The sequence below is a fragment of the Alexandromys fortis genome, unplaced genomic scaffold (assembly GCF_014885135.2).
Source record: "Alexandromys fortis isolate MF-2015 unplaced genomic scaffold, M_Fortis_MF-2015_v1.1 scaffold_117, whole genome shotgun sequence".
Classification (NCBI taxonomy): Eukaryota; Metazoa; Chordata; class Mammalia; order Rodentia; family Cricetidae; genus Alexandromys; species Alexandromys fortis.
This window is the reverse complement of record NW_026068015.1, coordinates 5,218,322-5,235,742: the sequence shown is the minus strand read 5'-3', so window position 1 is coordinate 5,235,742 and position 17,421 is coordinate 5,218,322. Positions and strand designations below refer to the sequence as shown.

At 39.6% G+C, this 17,421-nt stretch overlaps 1 protein-coding gene across 4 annotated transcripts in view; it reads right to left on the bottom strand.

Moving 5' to 3' along the window:
* Prdm5 (PR/SET domain 5) overlaps positions 1 to 17,421 on the bottom strand; it is a 153,008-nt gene that overhangs the window by 29,047 nt on the left and 106,540 nt on the right. For all 4 annotated transcript variants that reach the window (XR_007595435.1, XM_050162316.1, XM_050162314.1 and 1 more), the window contains one exon: positions 9,163 to 9,248. Coding sequence is in view for 3 of the 4 variants with exons in the window: in XM_050162316.1 (XP_050018273.1) it covers positions 9,163 to 9,248 (86 nt within the window). In the remaining variant the exon portion in view is untranslated. The remainder of the gene's footprint in view (positions 1 to 9,162; positions 9,249 to 17,421) is intronic.

Here is a 17,421-nt window from a genome sequence, read left to right as displayed (position 1 = left end):
AATATATAGTATATACAATAATATGATTCCCTATGATCATTTCAATAAACCTTAGTGTTATGTATCCTTCTCATCCCTCATTTAAAAAGCATCATTTTGTCAAAGACAGAAACTATTACAGAAAGTCACAACTATTCAAAATTCAGAGAACAACTGACCACAGAGTGTCCATTGCCAATACCCCAAAGGATAGATATAAAATATAGCCCTTATAACCAAGGCTCAGAGAATAGCACATAAAAGGAGCCCAAAAGCTTGTGAGAGTCAGAGGACCAGGAAGTCTGCCACAAGATTGTGTCTTCTATATATGACAAGGAAGTGATACCCATAAAATCTCAAAAATATGGCTGTTTAAACAAGACCTGATCAATGACAACACCAGCAGATATTCCAGTACAGATGGGGGCGACCTCATGGGGCCCACCCTTAGATGAGGAGCTGCAGGAAATCAGTGACTACTGATAGAAGGAGAATTAGCCTTTTAAATGATCCCCCAAGTGGTTATCCAACAGTAAGTAGTCAGGCCTAAAAATATATGTACAAGTAGTACTAAATGGACTTTGTAGGGTGCATTTATGTATTTTTGTCTGTATTTGTGTGTGTGTGTGTGTGTGCGCGCGCGCGCACGTGAGCGCACATGCGTAACAAAAATAATTTTTTTAAAAAGAGGCCATCAATTTAGGAGAGGACGTTGGAGCCCTGGGAGATGCTAGAGGGTATAACTTGGTGCAATTATGTTTTAAATTTTAAGAGAAGGAACAATGCCACAGTGATGAAAGTATGGAAGTTGTCTGAAAGACTGGCAGCTCAACATGAAAAAGTCAGTGTTAACTGACTTATTTTCTGCTCTTACGATCGCATATATTTTATATGGCTAATACGACTTTTGAGAAGATTTCCTGATTAGATTACGGACATGTAAGCACTACCAGGTGTATTCATGATGCATATAATTGTTAATATCTATGCATTCATTATAAAATACATTGTTTATATCTGAAATTGAATAATCATGTGGGTTGATTTATGATTTATTTGAAATTTTATCTTTTCTATATTAAAAAAGAGTTTTAGTCTCTAATCTTTAAAAAAAGAAAGATATGTTGCCATAGTAACAATAAATACTAATTCCTAGCTATTACATTGATTCTGTGTATCCGATACCTTATATTATGGAACCAAATTTTATTAAACAGTAGCATTAATCTCTGTGGTAAGCAAAGGCAAAATAATATGTGGGTAAACTTAAAATGAGACATTTAAAAATAGCATTAAAGTCTGAAACACAAAACAACTAGATAATGATATAATATACCTGCTTTCTGACTTACACCTTTATTCAGCTTCCATTTATTTCAAATATGATAATACCACCGGCAAACTCATAGAAAGTAAGCTTTGTAACCTAATTAGCTACATCAAGTCACCAACACATTCTCCTTTTAAATTCCCACTAAAAGCAGGACAGGATCAGCTGCCACATTACGTGCTTCCAAAGACTTCAGGCCGAAATAATTGGGATCAAGCCACCACTTATTTTTAAAAACTGTAAGAATGCTGTGCCCTAATTGATTCTTAAATTCCTTCAAAGACAGTGTTTGGGAGACTGGATTTCTGGCTCCTAGTGCCTTGGGATATGGCTGCCTAGTGAAAGGAAACCAAATCCCTGGGATGCTCTCCTTTATTAAGACACCAGCCCCTACCTGCTTTCTCTTTCCCCACCACATGCTCCCCACCATGGTGTCCTGCTTCTCCAGAGACCTACAGCAAGAAGGCCAAACCACCATATGCTGAAGTTCCTGATACTAGGAGCCAAGAGAAATCTTCTTTTTCTTCAGCGGCTTGTCTTGGGCATTTTGTCACAACAATAAAGACAAATTGAGTAACATATGCCCTATATTTTGTTCTTGGAGTATGTGAAATAACTGCAGCCTTGGAAACTGAATTACCACATTATGAGTTTCAACCTGTGAGACTACTTTTGTAATATAAAAAACGCAATATAAATTTTTAAAAGCAGTTCAAGAAAGAGAGAGTTGTTTGGGGTGAACATCTGTTTTTATTTCATAGACTTTTATTTCTAATAAGCAAGGGAATCCTCAGGCTTATTGCTTATCTTATTGCTTCATTCCTTCACTGGGAAACCAATAAAAGCTTCCATTGAATTATAGTGCTATAGAGTCAATCTTGCCTTGCTGTCTTGGTACAGAAAGTTTCTACAAGCATGCAGAACTTACCTCGCCCATACCTTCTGCTCTACTTCGACCTGGCCTGTTATGCCCTCTCCTAGTATGGGCTCTTTTTCAGCAAAGAAAACACAGCTCAGCATCACCACACAAAGCTCCCAGTTCATGTAGCATTGCACACAGTATCCCTACATGTAGCTCTCAGTTATGTTGCATGGCCCACACAAATTAACATCCCTGCACGTAGGTATGCAGCATGGCCCACACAAATTAACATCCCTGCACATAGGTATGCAGCATGACCCACACAGCTTAACATCCCTGCATGTAACTCTCAGTTATGCAGCATGGTCTACCCACCTCTGTCTCTCTTGAAAGCTCACAGTCATGGCTTGTAATTCAATTCACACTTCCTCACTGAACCCTGTGTGGTTTCCATATGGATAAATTTAGATTCTTTGTCTTCCACACGGGGAAATTCCCACTAAACACACTGCTTTTTCTCTGTAGAGCATATAACTGAGCGAAACAGGTTCTTGACTTTCATCTGGGCACATCTACATCTTGATTCCTAGAAGCTGAGACTAGACCTTAAAATTTGGTCCTTTCAGCATTGATAGAAATCTTTTCAGAGAGTCTCTGTTCTTTTCACAGGAAAAAAAATCTAATAAGAATAAGGCATAAAACCATTTAACATGTGTGTATGAAAGAATGAAAGTAAACTAAGCTGTAAAAAAGAAATGACAAATAATGAAATAAAAGTAGAGAGTCTGGGCCAATATATGGTAATCAAAAATATCAGTGATACAGTGAGAGATAACTACTCAGGAAGTGATGCCTGCTAAGAGCTTTAAGAAGGGCTAAGCTCTCCTGGGAATGATCAGGTAAGGAAATGAGAGCCCAGACAATTTATATTATTTTAATTTTACTTGTATTTAGTGCTACAGACCTAGAAAATATTGGGAAAAGAACATAGTATCAACTGGCTAAAGTTAACTGGACCTGTGCCTTGGGAAAGGCATGCAGAAACATGAGACCTTGGGGAGTCTGGTCACTCAGACATAGCCACTGAATTATAACCCATGGTCAGTGAGAAGCTGCTTTTGCTTGTTTAGGTTTTGATTTAGTAACTGAGATTCATGATCTAAATTGATCTTTACAAATATTGCTATGTCTGAGATAGGTAGACCGGAATTTCTTCAATCGCATTTTAAGGACACGAGCCCCACTGAGTTTTAGTATTCTAAATCCATCAGTCTTTTACTCTGTTGCTTGTTGTTCAAGCCCGCACTCCCTCTTGTGCTCTTCCAGGCAAAGGCTATGTTAGGTAAATTGCGATAAGGCATATGGTGCTCTTCTTAGAACTTTTAATATGGTTACTTATATTCTGGAGCTCCAGGAGAATGAGAAAGTGGCGGGCCCTCTGGTCCTTTGCTGTAGTGCCACATCATTTCTGCTGGTCCCTAAAGACCTCCTTGAGTTTCAGCTCAGGGAAGCTAAGCTGCTTTGTTCTTTTCCTGTCATCCATGCAGCTATCTCTATTACATTTTCTCTTTTTATGACTTGTCCTTGACAGCACCTTACTCTAACATTGTTGACAGGAAGACCCCTCTCAGTATATTCTGTACTCTGGGTCCACCCCTCATGATCCCTGTCCTGATCTGACTGTTGTAATTTCCCCTAACTTTTCCTTCTCTATATAGCTAATAATATAGATGCTATATTCTTCCAAATCTTAAAGAGATTCGATTGGAAACATAGCACATGAGTCAAAGAACTGTCTTTATTCAGGAGTTCCCTCTGGGCAACAACTACCTGTTTCAGATCACTGTAAGCAAAGTAAAATAGAAACCGTGAGTGATCCCCGAAGATGAAGGATTTTGCTTTGAGTTTTTAAGAAACTCTATGAGATAATTAAAAAGATCATGAACCCCCATAGGCATTTCCAACGTACAGCAGATGGACTTTATTCCTATCACAGTGCTACTGAGCGTCACTAAACAGTCTATAAATAATCCCTTCACAAAAAAGTCCTGTGCATTTTCCCTATTTCTGTGTTTAAATGATAACGCACTTTAAGTTCCAACAATCCTTTAGTTAGAACACTGTGCCTATTTCAGCCACAGCAACAGTCCCTAAGAGTCCTGACAGATATGAGGGTGCAGAGCTAGCAGTGACTCTTGACTTTGTGTTACTGTACCAGTGGGCATGGGCAGTTCTTAGGTTGTAAAAATGCTCAGTTTCATGCACATATTGATTGTGAGTCCAAGAAAACACAACTGTCTTACAAAATCATTTAATTTCAAAGATAACAGTAAGGAATATAAAATTCTCCATGAAAAATAGGGGTCCTAAAATGTGAGAACTAGACTCAGTCAAATGAAATGTTTCAAATAGTACCAAGAAAACACACCTACTCTCTCTATAGCATAGAAGATAATGAAGCCTAAAAGCTAGAAAAATTAAATTCTTCTAAAATCATGGTGAATCAATGTTATTAAATTAGCATCTTTTACATTCTCTACATATAAAAATAAGCATATCTCTGCAAAAAGTCTTAGTTTCTTAATCCACACAATAGCGAGTCTCACTGTCATCCTTCCTTTCCTTTCCTTTTCTTTTTCTTTGAATCTCCTCGCTAAGCTACCTTGTGTCTGTGTAGAACATCATAACCTATAACCTTTCTAAACATCTCTTCAAGGCTCTCCAGGTTCTTTTGTGACTCTTCCTCTTCACCGTCATGTACATACAATGCATGAAAAACAATGTTGACTCTTGTCTCAAAGGGGCCCTACATCTGTTCCCTACTTTCAAATCCCACAGCCACCAGGTAGAGGTTCCTTTCTATTTCTCTGCTCTCTACTCATGGCCTTCTGGCTGCAGTCTTCAGTCCATATCAAAGCATGACCTTCCTGATAGGTAAACCTGACCATGTTAATCCTTCACTCAAAAGGAAACTATGAGCACAGCCAACTACTTCAGCCCAGCCTGTCTTGGTTCAAGTCACACTTCAGCATTCATCTCTGGTCACAATGAACAGGCCACTCTAGCCAAACCTGTAGGGAACTCACAAAGTTTTGTCTGCCCACTCCATTCTCCATGTTTTTCAACCAATCCCTCCATGTGAGTATCCCTAGAAATCAACCCATTCTTTCTCTATTTTACTCAAGAAACCTGCACTGGTTTGTCTTTTAAGCTTTTGATGCTTACCACATCATGTGCTTATAAGAATTCAAAGCTTATTCTTGTCCTTAAAAGATGCTTTTCTGTTTTCAAAGCTACTCACAGTCTTCCAGGGCCAGGGACTCTTGCCTCTTCCTATCCTCAGCTTCTGCCATTCATTCCTGCTGCTCTACCAACTTTGTTCATCTGGGACAAACTCTGTTTTTCCCTCAGCATCATGTTAATACTGATACTGCACCCACATGATTCATTTTCTTTATGCCTTGTTAAAAGTCAGCGATATTTTTAAATATAAGCAATTAAATTTAAATATATGTATAAATATGTACATATACATATATAAATATATACATATATAATTTAAAGCTGTATATAAATAACAAACGTGTGCTTTGTAGAAAGTCTGAGCCACCCATTCATATTTGGCTTAGATAACTATTTCCACGCACAAATATCATTCTCCACCATTTCACATATATCAACAGCCACTATGGTCACAGCATAGCATAACTCCCTAAATTTCCCTACCTATTGTTGATAGGTCAGTCAACATAAAGAGTCCCAGGGGTGCACTATGGTGAAGTTAAAATGCCTACATATAACATGTAAAGAATTTAATGAAAAGGAGATTTTTTTTATTGTTGTATTGGAGTAAAAAGCTACCAACATGGTGATGGTGGGAGTCTGGAAATTGAGCTTTCTGAATGATAAATATAAACATAGAATTGGAACTAAAACATTCTATACCACCAGTGTAACAGTATCTTCTCTGAGTGGAGCCTACACGGTGCTAATAACTATCAGAAAATACGCTTGCAGAGCCTGCCCCTCTGGAGTTTTTACAAAATGCCTGGTACTTGACAATGATGTGACTGTACTTGGTGATATTATTAGTATGCTTTACAAAACTTAGATTCTTGTGCAAAGAATAATTGTAGTTATTCAATGCTTAGGAAACAGGATTTCAAAAGGAGAGTTGTCTGAGACACCACGTGCACAAAATGAGAAATCAAAGTAACTGAAGGGAAAAGCTGATCTGAGGTTCTCTCTAAACTTCCAGGTGTTTCTTTCTGAAGAATGGCTGGGATCTACTTCCTGTGCAGGTAGTACTTGAGAACTCTCAGCATTGTGCTGTCTGCTAGCAAACACGGTACATTCATCAGGATGCTTATTTTAAACTTCAAACAAATTAGACTAAAATTTAGAGTCTTTATTGTTTGTTTTGCTTGGAAATACATAGGAGAGTTTATCCAAGTCAATAAAATGAGAACACATTTAGTTGAATAAAGCAAGAAAAAATATAGTAGGTGCTTGGACAGGAGCTGTAAAGGCTCATGAACTAAAGGTATGGTCCCCAGTTGGCAGTGGTTAAGGATGACTGAGTTACAAGAGTATTAACTTCATCAGTGGGGGAACCCATGTGTGAGTTCATAGTTGAACAAGCCATGGTAGGTGACCTAGGACACACTTGTGGAGATGAGTCCCTGGCTCTTTCTCTGCTCGCTCTGGTTGCCATGACATGAAGAGCCTTTCATTTGGCTCTGCTCTTTCACCATGATGTTGGTGCTTTGCCTCAAGCTTAAAGCAGCAGACTACACAGACCATAGACTAAACCTGTAAGAGCAGTTGCGACGCTATGTCTTACCTTTCTTATACTACGTATCTCATGTCCTCTGTCACAGTGAGGGACAGATAGGACAGGGTGCAGCAGGTATGGGAGAAGCTTCTACGTGCAGCCTCACACTGCTGCATGTCCATGCCTTGCTTTCTCACTATTTCAGAAAGTATCACAGCTCTCTCAGCTTGAAGGGGACTTAAACAATTCACAATAAATCTTAAGGAAATAATCGTGAAGATGTGTGACATGACATGGTTGGTTCAATCTGTATTTATTTGTACTTAACCACTAGTATTATTCTTAGTAATAACTTATATTAAGGTAAAATACCAAGTTAACTGAATTGGAAATCACTGTTTTCTCTAGAGCAACCAAAACAGCATTTTTTTCCTTCTGCAGCAATGTACAGAGCTTGTTTTATGATATGATTTCTTGTCTCCAGTAATCAGTGAAGCGATATAATGTATACTGTGGTCAGCATTTCTACTTTCTGATGCAGAGAACTGGGATGCTTTTTGCCTAGATACTGGCATCTTTACTATTGTTTTCATTTTATGGTTACTCACATATGAAATAACTTTTTTAATTATGTGTTTGTGTGTGTATGTATGTGTTCACACTAGTTATGTAGCAGACCTGTGGTGCTTGGAGAACAGCTTGCTGGAGTCATTTCACATTTATCTTTTTTGGGGGGTAAGGTGGAGTGAAGAAAGGCTTTGTTTCATCTTACACTTTACAGGCCATCAAGGGAAACAAAGCAAGAGCTCAAGGCAGGGATCTGTAAGCAAGATCTGAATCCATGTTCTGGAGCTGGATCCACCTGGCTTCCTCAGGTGCCTTTCTCATACAGCCCAGGTCCTCCTGCCTTGGGATAGCAATGTCTAGAGTAGGACCAGTCCTCCTACATTAATAAATGACCAAGAGAGCAACCCATAGACATGGCTACTATTCAATCTAATGGAGGCAATTTCTCAACTAAAATTCTCCCTTACCAAATATGTCTAGGTTCACATCAAGTTGACAAAAATAAACCAGCAATGCATTCTCTGAACGTTAATTCACACTGTAAACAATATCGTTCAAAAATTGGTTACTAACCTTTTGTTATTACGAAAGTCACTTTCAACATATTGGTCCTAGGAATCCAACTCAAGTCATCAGTGCGCTATACCTGCTGTGCGCTATACCTGCTGAGCCTTCTCATCAGTATAAAAATAATTTCTTTCACTGGTTCAAAATTAACTTAAGCTTCTTTATTAATGTTCATTGTGAAAATAAGCATCTTGATCATTATGTATTTAAATTATACTATAGTAAATTTCAATACCTGTTTAATATGTTGTAGCTGGTACTGTAATTCACATTAAGTTATATTCTCTCTCTCTCCCTCTCCCTCCTACACTTCTCTTTCCACCCCCTCTCTCTCTTAGACAAGATCTCTAGCACAAGCTAGCCTCCAGGTTCCAATGTAGTTAAGAACGGCCTTGAAATTCTTATTTTCCTGCCACCACACCCAGAGCACTAGGATTACAGGCACTTGCACTTGAGCTGGACCATGAGCACAGTAACACATGTGAACATAGGACAGGTGGTACATACCATTTTAAAGCACATGAAACAGAAGCTTGCAAAACGGTATACAGAACAGAACACCTATCCAGTGAGAGATGCTAACAGGTCAGAAAGAAAATAACACATTGCTTGGGGGTGCTCCCTCTTATCCATTCAGCCACATTTCCATGCTATGTAAACCTCCCTACAATCTAAAGTATTTGCAAGGTCTTTCCTGTGATTTTTCTTGTTTGTAAATATTACCCAGTGGTCAAATGCTGACACACTTGCACTATCAAGCATATTCTTTACAAGTGATTATTCTGTAAGACAAAACTACATTTTCAAGGATTTAAATATTAACATTTACTTGACATTTGTATTAGTTTGTCATTAATAAACCCTGTGAATTGATTCAAAGTCTAAAGTAAGGGCTCTTTGGGGGGTTTGGGTTGTTTTTCATTGATTTTTCTTGAAAAAAAAATGGTCTTCAAATGTCAAACCTAGTCTTTGTCATAACTTTAACTATAGCACTTTAATTTTCTCATGTAATGTTAAATATGTTTCTTTTATAAAAGGCATGGATCTTATGATCAACAAAACCAAGACAGAATATAATCTTACCCTGGTGTGAGTACGGATGTGCATCTTCAGTCCATCATTTTTACTGAATCCTTTTTCACAGTACGGGCACTGATAGGGACGCTCTCCTGCAAATAAAGGAAGCCCCCACGTCAGTCAGCGATAAGTAAAGCAGCAGAGCACCCTCGGCGCCACTGCTCCTCACAGGGTCATGACAGGCACAGCTTGGCCGGCAGAAGCACCATCGTACAGGAAGCACACACCAGGCATTTCCTCCAGCCCAACTCGGCTAACACTCAGAAACAAATGAGTAGCCCACAGGTTTGCTGCACGACCTTCTAATATATGAATCAAATTAAATGCACTGATTCCAAAATCTTGTAAAAACTATTCTATATCAGTCTGTTCTGTGACCATGCTCCTCACTATGGACGCCTTAATTTTTTTTAAATAACTTTGCTTATAAACGTTTCATATAAATATATATGGCTCACGGGAGGGGGAGGGAAATGGGAGGCGGTGGCTGGGAGCAGGCAGAAATCTTTAATAAATAAATAAATAAATAAATAAATAAATAAATATGGCTCCCATCTATGCATTTCAGAATAATCCCATAAAGCTGGCGCATGTTAAACAGCATCATTGGTATTTAAACTACACAACAATTGATCCACACTTTTTTATATAACTAAGTAGCTCTAAATTAAGACTGTAATTTAGAAAATTGGAAAGATGTTTTTCAAGGCAAGTAAGACCACACAACCCCCACCCAAAGAAAGCTAAACTTCTATTTTAAAATGACAGAATGCAATAAAATCCAACATATCAAAAGAATTCAAGGCTGTTCTCATCAAAGCACAAGTATTTACATAATAAGTTGGGTCCAAATCATCAGTTTTCTTTATCCTTTCATTGAACAATAGACAAATAGGACAAGATGCTAGAAATTTCCTATATTCCAAGATCAGTAAAATGAAATGAAAAAGAAAATGTCCTCAGCAAGTAAAAAAATCTATCTTTCTTTGCCTCAGGGCCAGGCCTGTAATGTCCTCTGCTCTTTTGTAGTCAACCTGAGAATCCAGCCCATGAATTATTCCAATTACCCCAACAGAGCAGCAATGAGCTCTTCCTTGTTCAACCTCACCACTTTCCTAGAAGAGGCCTTTCTTCACCTCCCCCTTACCTCTCACCTTCCCCACATCTTCACCGCCTCATGAGATGAGATTCAAGACTGACCTAACTCACCCCCAGTCTGCCCCTATGGAGCTAGCATGTGGTGGCAGCTCCAGCAGAATGGTATTTTCCAGCTTTTCCCATTTTAAGGGGATCACCTTGGCCATTATTCTACACCACAGCCTTTGATGTTATGTTAAAAAAAAAAGTATGGACCAACTGTAACTTTAATTCCGGTGGTTCAAATGGCACAATAAAATGGTTGCAATCTCCACAAGGGAAAGAATAGAAACAGCAGCATCAGCCAAAGTATGAACAGGGGTCTTTAATAAACTACCCAGATCTACTAGCTACCGAAAGAGAATTAAACTTCTAGCACCTGGCAGTACACCTGGGATACTTGAAGTAATAACTATGATTCTAGGACATGTGGCTTTTCATGAGAAAATAAAGGTTATAATTTCTAATATTAAAAACAAAATGATAATCATATGCTTATCTTATTTCCCATCTCTACTGAGCCTCAGTCTCTATATACCCATCTGTCGAACATTGTATACCTAATGAACAACTGAAATTCTGCATGTACACTCTAAATTTATGATCGTATCTTCTGTTCCCATGTTCTCCATATACACTGTCCTAATCAGCTGTGTAGATTTATTCAGATATCAAACAACAAAATCCCCATACATCTGTAATGTACAACAAATCCTAAATAAGATGATATTCACTCTTGCTATAAAATCAAAGTATGTGTAGCTATGTGAAGTCATAGTTGTGTTCATTTAATTTTATTTTAGTAACTATTTATTATTATTATTTATTATATGTATTATAATTGCATGAATGACTTAAGCATACAATAAAGTTTATTGAAAAAGAGAAACTTGAGAACTGTCCAGATACCTCCTTTTAATTCAACTGTATCTAGATCCAGTCTCTGGTCATAAAAATACCCTGGGATGTTCCTCAGGATGATGGGAACATGAAGACAGTAACAGTAGTGCACCTACTATGGTCTGCAGCAGGACCAAGGGTACAGCAGGAGCTGCCACTTACCAAGTTACTAAACATGTAACATAACCCTCGACAGAAGTATAAGGACTGCAAAAAAACAGACACACTCATGCTAATGGTCATATTCCTGCAGTATAAAAATTCAAATGACTTCATTCTCTTAATCATAAAAACTTACAAGTAATTTTAACAGTGTTGGTGGTTTTAGTGTTTTTTGTTGTTGTTGTTTTTGTTGTTGAGACAATATCACTCTATAAACTATAGAGAGTCTGGAACTTACAATATAGACCATACTTGCCACATAGACAATCCTGTTTCTGCCTTGTACTAAGATTATAGACATTGCCATACCCACCTAATATTTAGAACATTCAAAGTATATTTATTCATTTATTTTACTTAACTGATATAAAAAGTAATACTGAGCTCTTTTTTTCCTCTTTGACTATTATTAATAATTGAATTCATCAGCCAATCAAATCTAGATGACAGTAAAGGGTGATTAAAAACAAAAAGTTTGAGGGCAGGACAGATGGCTTAGAGGTTAGTGCATTTGTAACTCTTGTAGAAGACTTGGTACTATTCACAGCATGCACATGGTGGTTCACAATCATCTGAAACTCCACTTACAAGGTGTCTGAGGTTCACTTATGAACTCCACAGCTACCAACCATGCACATGATACATGTACATGAAGGAAGGTAACACACTCATACACATAATTTTTTTAAACAATTAAAACTTTTAAAATGACACACAGACAGATACTTAATTTTTCTTGCCAACCACTGTGTACCGATTTCTCCTGAGTTGGAACATTCTCTCCTAGAGGGAGGAGGGAGGCTTCTAAGATTCAGAAAGTAAAGAAACCTTACAAGACCCAGCAAGTCCCTGGGAATTACATGACTATCAAAGCCCCTTCCCAAGGTTATATAAGAAGTAACAATTTCCAGGGAGAGATAGTCCAATCAGTCAAGCTGTCTACATATGATGCAGTGAGCTCTCTAAGATGTAACTTTCATAAATTTTGACCCGTGATGTAGGTGGGTCTTTATCTGTTGTTTCATTGGTTAATTAAGAAACTGCCTTGGCCCTTGATAGGATAGAAAATTAGGTAGGCAGAGTAAACAGAAGAGAATGCTGGGAGGAAGTGAGGCAGACGCCATGCCTCTCCTCTCCAGGGCAGACGCAATGAAGCTCCGGCCCAAGATGGACTTACGCTAGAATCTTCTCGGTAAGACACCACCTTGTGGTGCTACACAGATTACTAAATATGAGTTAAGCAAGATATGAGAGTTAGCCAAGAAGAGGCTAGATATAATGGGCCAAGTAGTGTTTAAATGAATACAATTTGTGTGTTGTTATTTCGAGGCATAAGCTAGCCAGGTGGCCGGAAGCAGGGCAGCAGGAATGCAGCCCGCAGCTCCTTCAATAGGCCCATGCTCTAGGGTGGGGCTGTAGATGCAGTTGTCTTTGAATCACTCTGGCAACCTCCTACCCACACTTCTACAAGTAAGTCCAATACACTAACAGATTTGTTAACCACTTATTTGCTCATTAGATGGAGTTGTTTGTTTGGGTTGATGTCAGTGCTCTATTTGGGGTAGAGAGACATTTATTCACATCTCTCCAGAAGAATGAACACAATTGGTGCTAAACTTTGTTCATAATAGTTAGAAACTAGAAACTTATATGACCCTTATCTAAAGGATGGGTAAAGAAAATGTGGTACAATTACACAATGAAGTATTACTCAGCTGTTAAAAATGATGACATTATGAAATTTGCAGGCAAATGGATGGAACTAGAAAAACTCATCTATAGTGACTCAGAAAGACCAACATGGTAATAACTCACTTGTAAGTAGATTTTTATCTGTAAATTGAAAGATAATCATGCTACAGTCCACAGACCCAGAAAGGCTAAGTAACAAGGAAGGGTTTTAAGAGGGGATGAAAGGATATCTATGGAGAGGGAAAATGGAATAGATTTCTCAGGTGGGCTCTTAGGGCAGGTGGGGTTGGGAATAGAAGGGATCAGATGTGGGGGAGAAAATACTGAGAGAAATGATTGAATTGAGGGGCATTTAGGTGCTGAAGAGAAAACCTAGTACAATGAAAACTACATGGATTCTATGAGCAATCCTAGCAAAGACTCCCAGTAATGGGGGACACAGAGCCTGAACTAGCCATCTTTTGTAATCAGACAAGGCCTCAAGTAGAGGGATTGGGGCACCAGCCCAGCCTCAAAACTTTTGATCTACAGTTTGTCCTGCCTATTAAGCATTCTAGAACCAGAGCCTAGCAGAAATGTCATAAAAGAGATCAGAGACACTTCATCCAGCAACTGTTGGGAATAGATGCAAAGTCCCACAGTCAAGCATCAGGCAGAGCTCAGATAATCATGTGGAGGAAGGGAAGGAAGGCTCCCTGGAGTATTAGGGTCTGTGGATCACCCCACAAAACAAATACTACCACTCACATATGCAATCGAGCATTGTTTATTCCGAAATGCTGGGCTCAGCCAGGCACACAACAAAATGTGGGTGACCCCGATGGAGCTCTCAGGCTCCTTTTACAGGCAGACACAGGAGTGGGAAGGGTAGGATTAGGTTATCCTAAACACAACTAGCTGAGGCTGTAGTGCCAACTCATACAGGAAATGAAACTGAAACTGAGGCATTGTAGAGGCTGGGGCCAAGAGAAGCCTCCCTGTGGTGCTACCATAGCCTCTCAGGAGATACCAGGAGGTTCAAGGACAACATAAGAACACGCCCATGGAATAACTGGCTGGGACTCATTGGGCCTCACAGAGATAAAGGTGTCTGAAATAGGTCCTTTGCATATATGTTATGGCTGAGCAGCTTGGGATCCTTTTGGGATTGCTAACAGAGGGAGCAAGGGCTATGTCTCTTTTCCCCACTTGGGACCCTCTTCCTCCAACTGGGTTGCCTTGTCCAGCCTTGATGTGATGATATGTGCCAGGTATTATAGTTCAGTTGATCTCCCTGGAAGGATGGCTCTTTTCTGAGAGGAGACAGAGGAAAGGTGGATCTGGGGGAGAGGGGAGGTGGGGAGGAGAGGCTGGAGAGAGGAACCAAAAAGCCCAGTTCCACATTCTTGGTGGATGTGGCAGCTCCTTCCCTGAAGTTGCCAGTAGCCCAAGTCCCAGTCCACAGTGTTCGTTTTTTGACTATATTTGGGCACAAATCAAACTTCATAATCTTCCTGCTTAAGAAGTTAGGGAACATACTTCTCCAGCCTCTCTCTCTTCTGTAACTGGAGAACTCACCCAGAAGATGCTTTCCTCAAATAAACCTATTCTTTTACTTTTTCAATTTGGCTTGACCTGGCTTACTGTGTTAGTGGAAAAATATGTTATTGGTCTCTAGAAAACCTATTAATGAGTACTAAGATCTTCAATGAAATCTGAACCCTCTGAAAGTAGAGGACCCTTGCAGGGGAGTCCTTGGTCAGCTCTTTTCCTCTATACAGTATGGCTAGCATACCTTTTTGATAGATGGAGTCTTCCTTGTGAGTATGAGTACAACCCCCAAAGGGCAGATGGACAAGAAAAGATATTTTAATTCCCAATAGTAGGACATTTGGGGCAAAGTTTTAAATGGGCTCTGGTGACTTCAGAATGGGTAATTAAGAGATTATTGTGTATGGAGAATTACAACAAGAAAAGGGCATACAGATTCCATTCCCTGCATCAGTTTCTGAGAACAGTAAAAATGCAACGGGGGGAGGATGTGGCAGACATGTTGACTCTTCTTTACCTACAGCTGGCAGGATGTAAGGGATGTGCTCAAAACCATTCTTGAATTCTCAAACTAGACAGTGAAGAGCAAAGGATGGCGGTAAAAGTGCTGTAAGACACTGCATAGATTCATAACCCAGGATGGAGAAGAGGGAAATCCATGTTTCAACATGTAGACAGGGACTTTAAAAATGGCTCAACACAGGAAACTATGATAACTGAGAAATAGCAACTGACCTGCTTGAATTGAGGAAGACTTTAATGAAATGAGAAACAAAGGCCATTAACAGGTACATTTGTAGTGCTGTGGGGCAGAGGTGGCGGCAGTAAGTCCAAGGGTGCCCCAGAAATGGCGATGTAAGTAACACAACTACCCATTTCTCCTTGAAACAAAGGTTGCATAACCTGGGGCAATATGAAGGGAAACAGAATTTGAACCATTAAGTGTACTTCTTTATCACCTGCTGAAGGCTGCATGCATACCAGGGGCTGGGAAACAAAAGAAGGCTGGGCATGACTGAGGTAAAGAAGAATGAAAAGAAGTGACTGATAAGCAGCTCACAAGGCCAGATAGAGCTGTTTACAGTAAGGTTAAAGAGGCTGAGGGCTAAAGAGATGTCTTAGAAATTAAGAACATTTGCTGTCCTTGCAGAGGACCCAGGTACAGTTCTCTATACCTACATGGTGACTTATAGTTGTCTTTATTTCCATTTCTAGGAGATTCTACATTTTCTAACCACTATGGGCATCAAGAACACACCCAGTGTATATGAAAGTAGACTGATCATATAAAATAAAAATAAAATAAAAACCATAATTTTTAAGAAGTTGATTCAACAGGGACCTCAGGAAAGCTTCAGGGCTTTAGTGGCTTTGCTGATACCAATGATGACACATGGTTTTATGATGCATAAGAGGCTCTGGAGGCCTAGGTGCTTTAGACCAGCATGAATATGTTAATCCAATGAACAGATCTGTCATAGGAACTCCTTCAGCCAGTAGCCAGTACCCACTTGGGCATGGCCTCTTATACTATAAATCCTGATGTAAAGTGTGTGCTCACTCTCTCTTCTGGCTGCTGGATTTGGTTGCTTGCTGTTCTCCAGTCGAGCAGAGGACTTTGATCTGTGAGTCTACTCATAAATAAACAACCTTTTTTTACACTCAATTCTGAGCTAGTGTAGTATGGAGCGAGGGGCCCCTTGTTCTGTCTCAGCCACCCCACTAGTTTACACCCAAAATAATCACACAGAAATTGTATTAATTAAATCACTGCCTGGCCCATTAGTTCTAGCCTCTTATTGGCTAACTCTCACATCTTGATTCAACCCATTTCTAATAAACTGTAAGTCACCACGAGGTCGTGACTTACCGGAAAAGATTCAGCATGTCTGACCTGGCAGCTCCATGGCAGCTCTCTGTCTGCCCTTCTTCCCAGCATTCAGTTCTGTCTACTCTGCCTACCTGATGTGGGAGTGTCATATATCAATCTGTTGATTTCATTGGTTAAGCAATAAAGGAACTCCTTGGCCCTGATAGGTTAAAAGATAGATGGGAGGAGGAAACAGAATAGAATTCTGGGCGGAAGAGGAAGTGAGGTCAGACTCTGCTCTGATTCCTGAGAGACGCCATGCTCCGATCTCCCGGGCAGATGCATGCAATGAAGCTCCTCTCAGCTCCGAACCCAGAATGGACATAGGCTAGAATCTTCCCGGTAAGCGCACCTTGGGGTGCTTACACACATCATTAGAAATGGGCTAGTCCAGGTGCGAGAATTAGCCTGTAAGGGCTAGAGTTCATGGGCCAAGCAGTTCTTAAATGAATACAGTTTGTGTGTTGTTATTTTGGGCATGAGCTAGCCAAGCGGCTGGGGTGTTGGGAAGCAGCCCCGCCGCTCCTATTTCAACACCTACCTAAGTACTGCCCTATCAAAAGGCCAAAGCAAGTTCTTTATTCAACCAATGAAAGCAACACACAGACAGAAGATCCTCCTACACCAAGCTAGTGTGGGGTGTGTGTGTGTGTGTGTGTGTGTGTGTGTGTGTGTATGTGTTCATCTTCACAGATCATTACAGTCCACTTAACGACTGATGTGGTAATATCCATATCAATTCAGTGCTCTTGGGTGGTGGGATATAGCAAAAATCCAAATGCTATTCTAATCAACTTTTGGAAAGCTTTGTAACTGAGTTCACAGAAGACAGAAAAGACAAAAAGGTACAGGCAAAAAAAAAAAAAGTTAAACTTGTCCTAGGGTTGGGCAACTATGCCCCCCCCCCAGTGTATGTCACGAGTTTTGTCTTTATTCTAATAAAGTATATTAAGGATGGAGATTTTTCCCCCAAG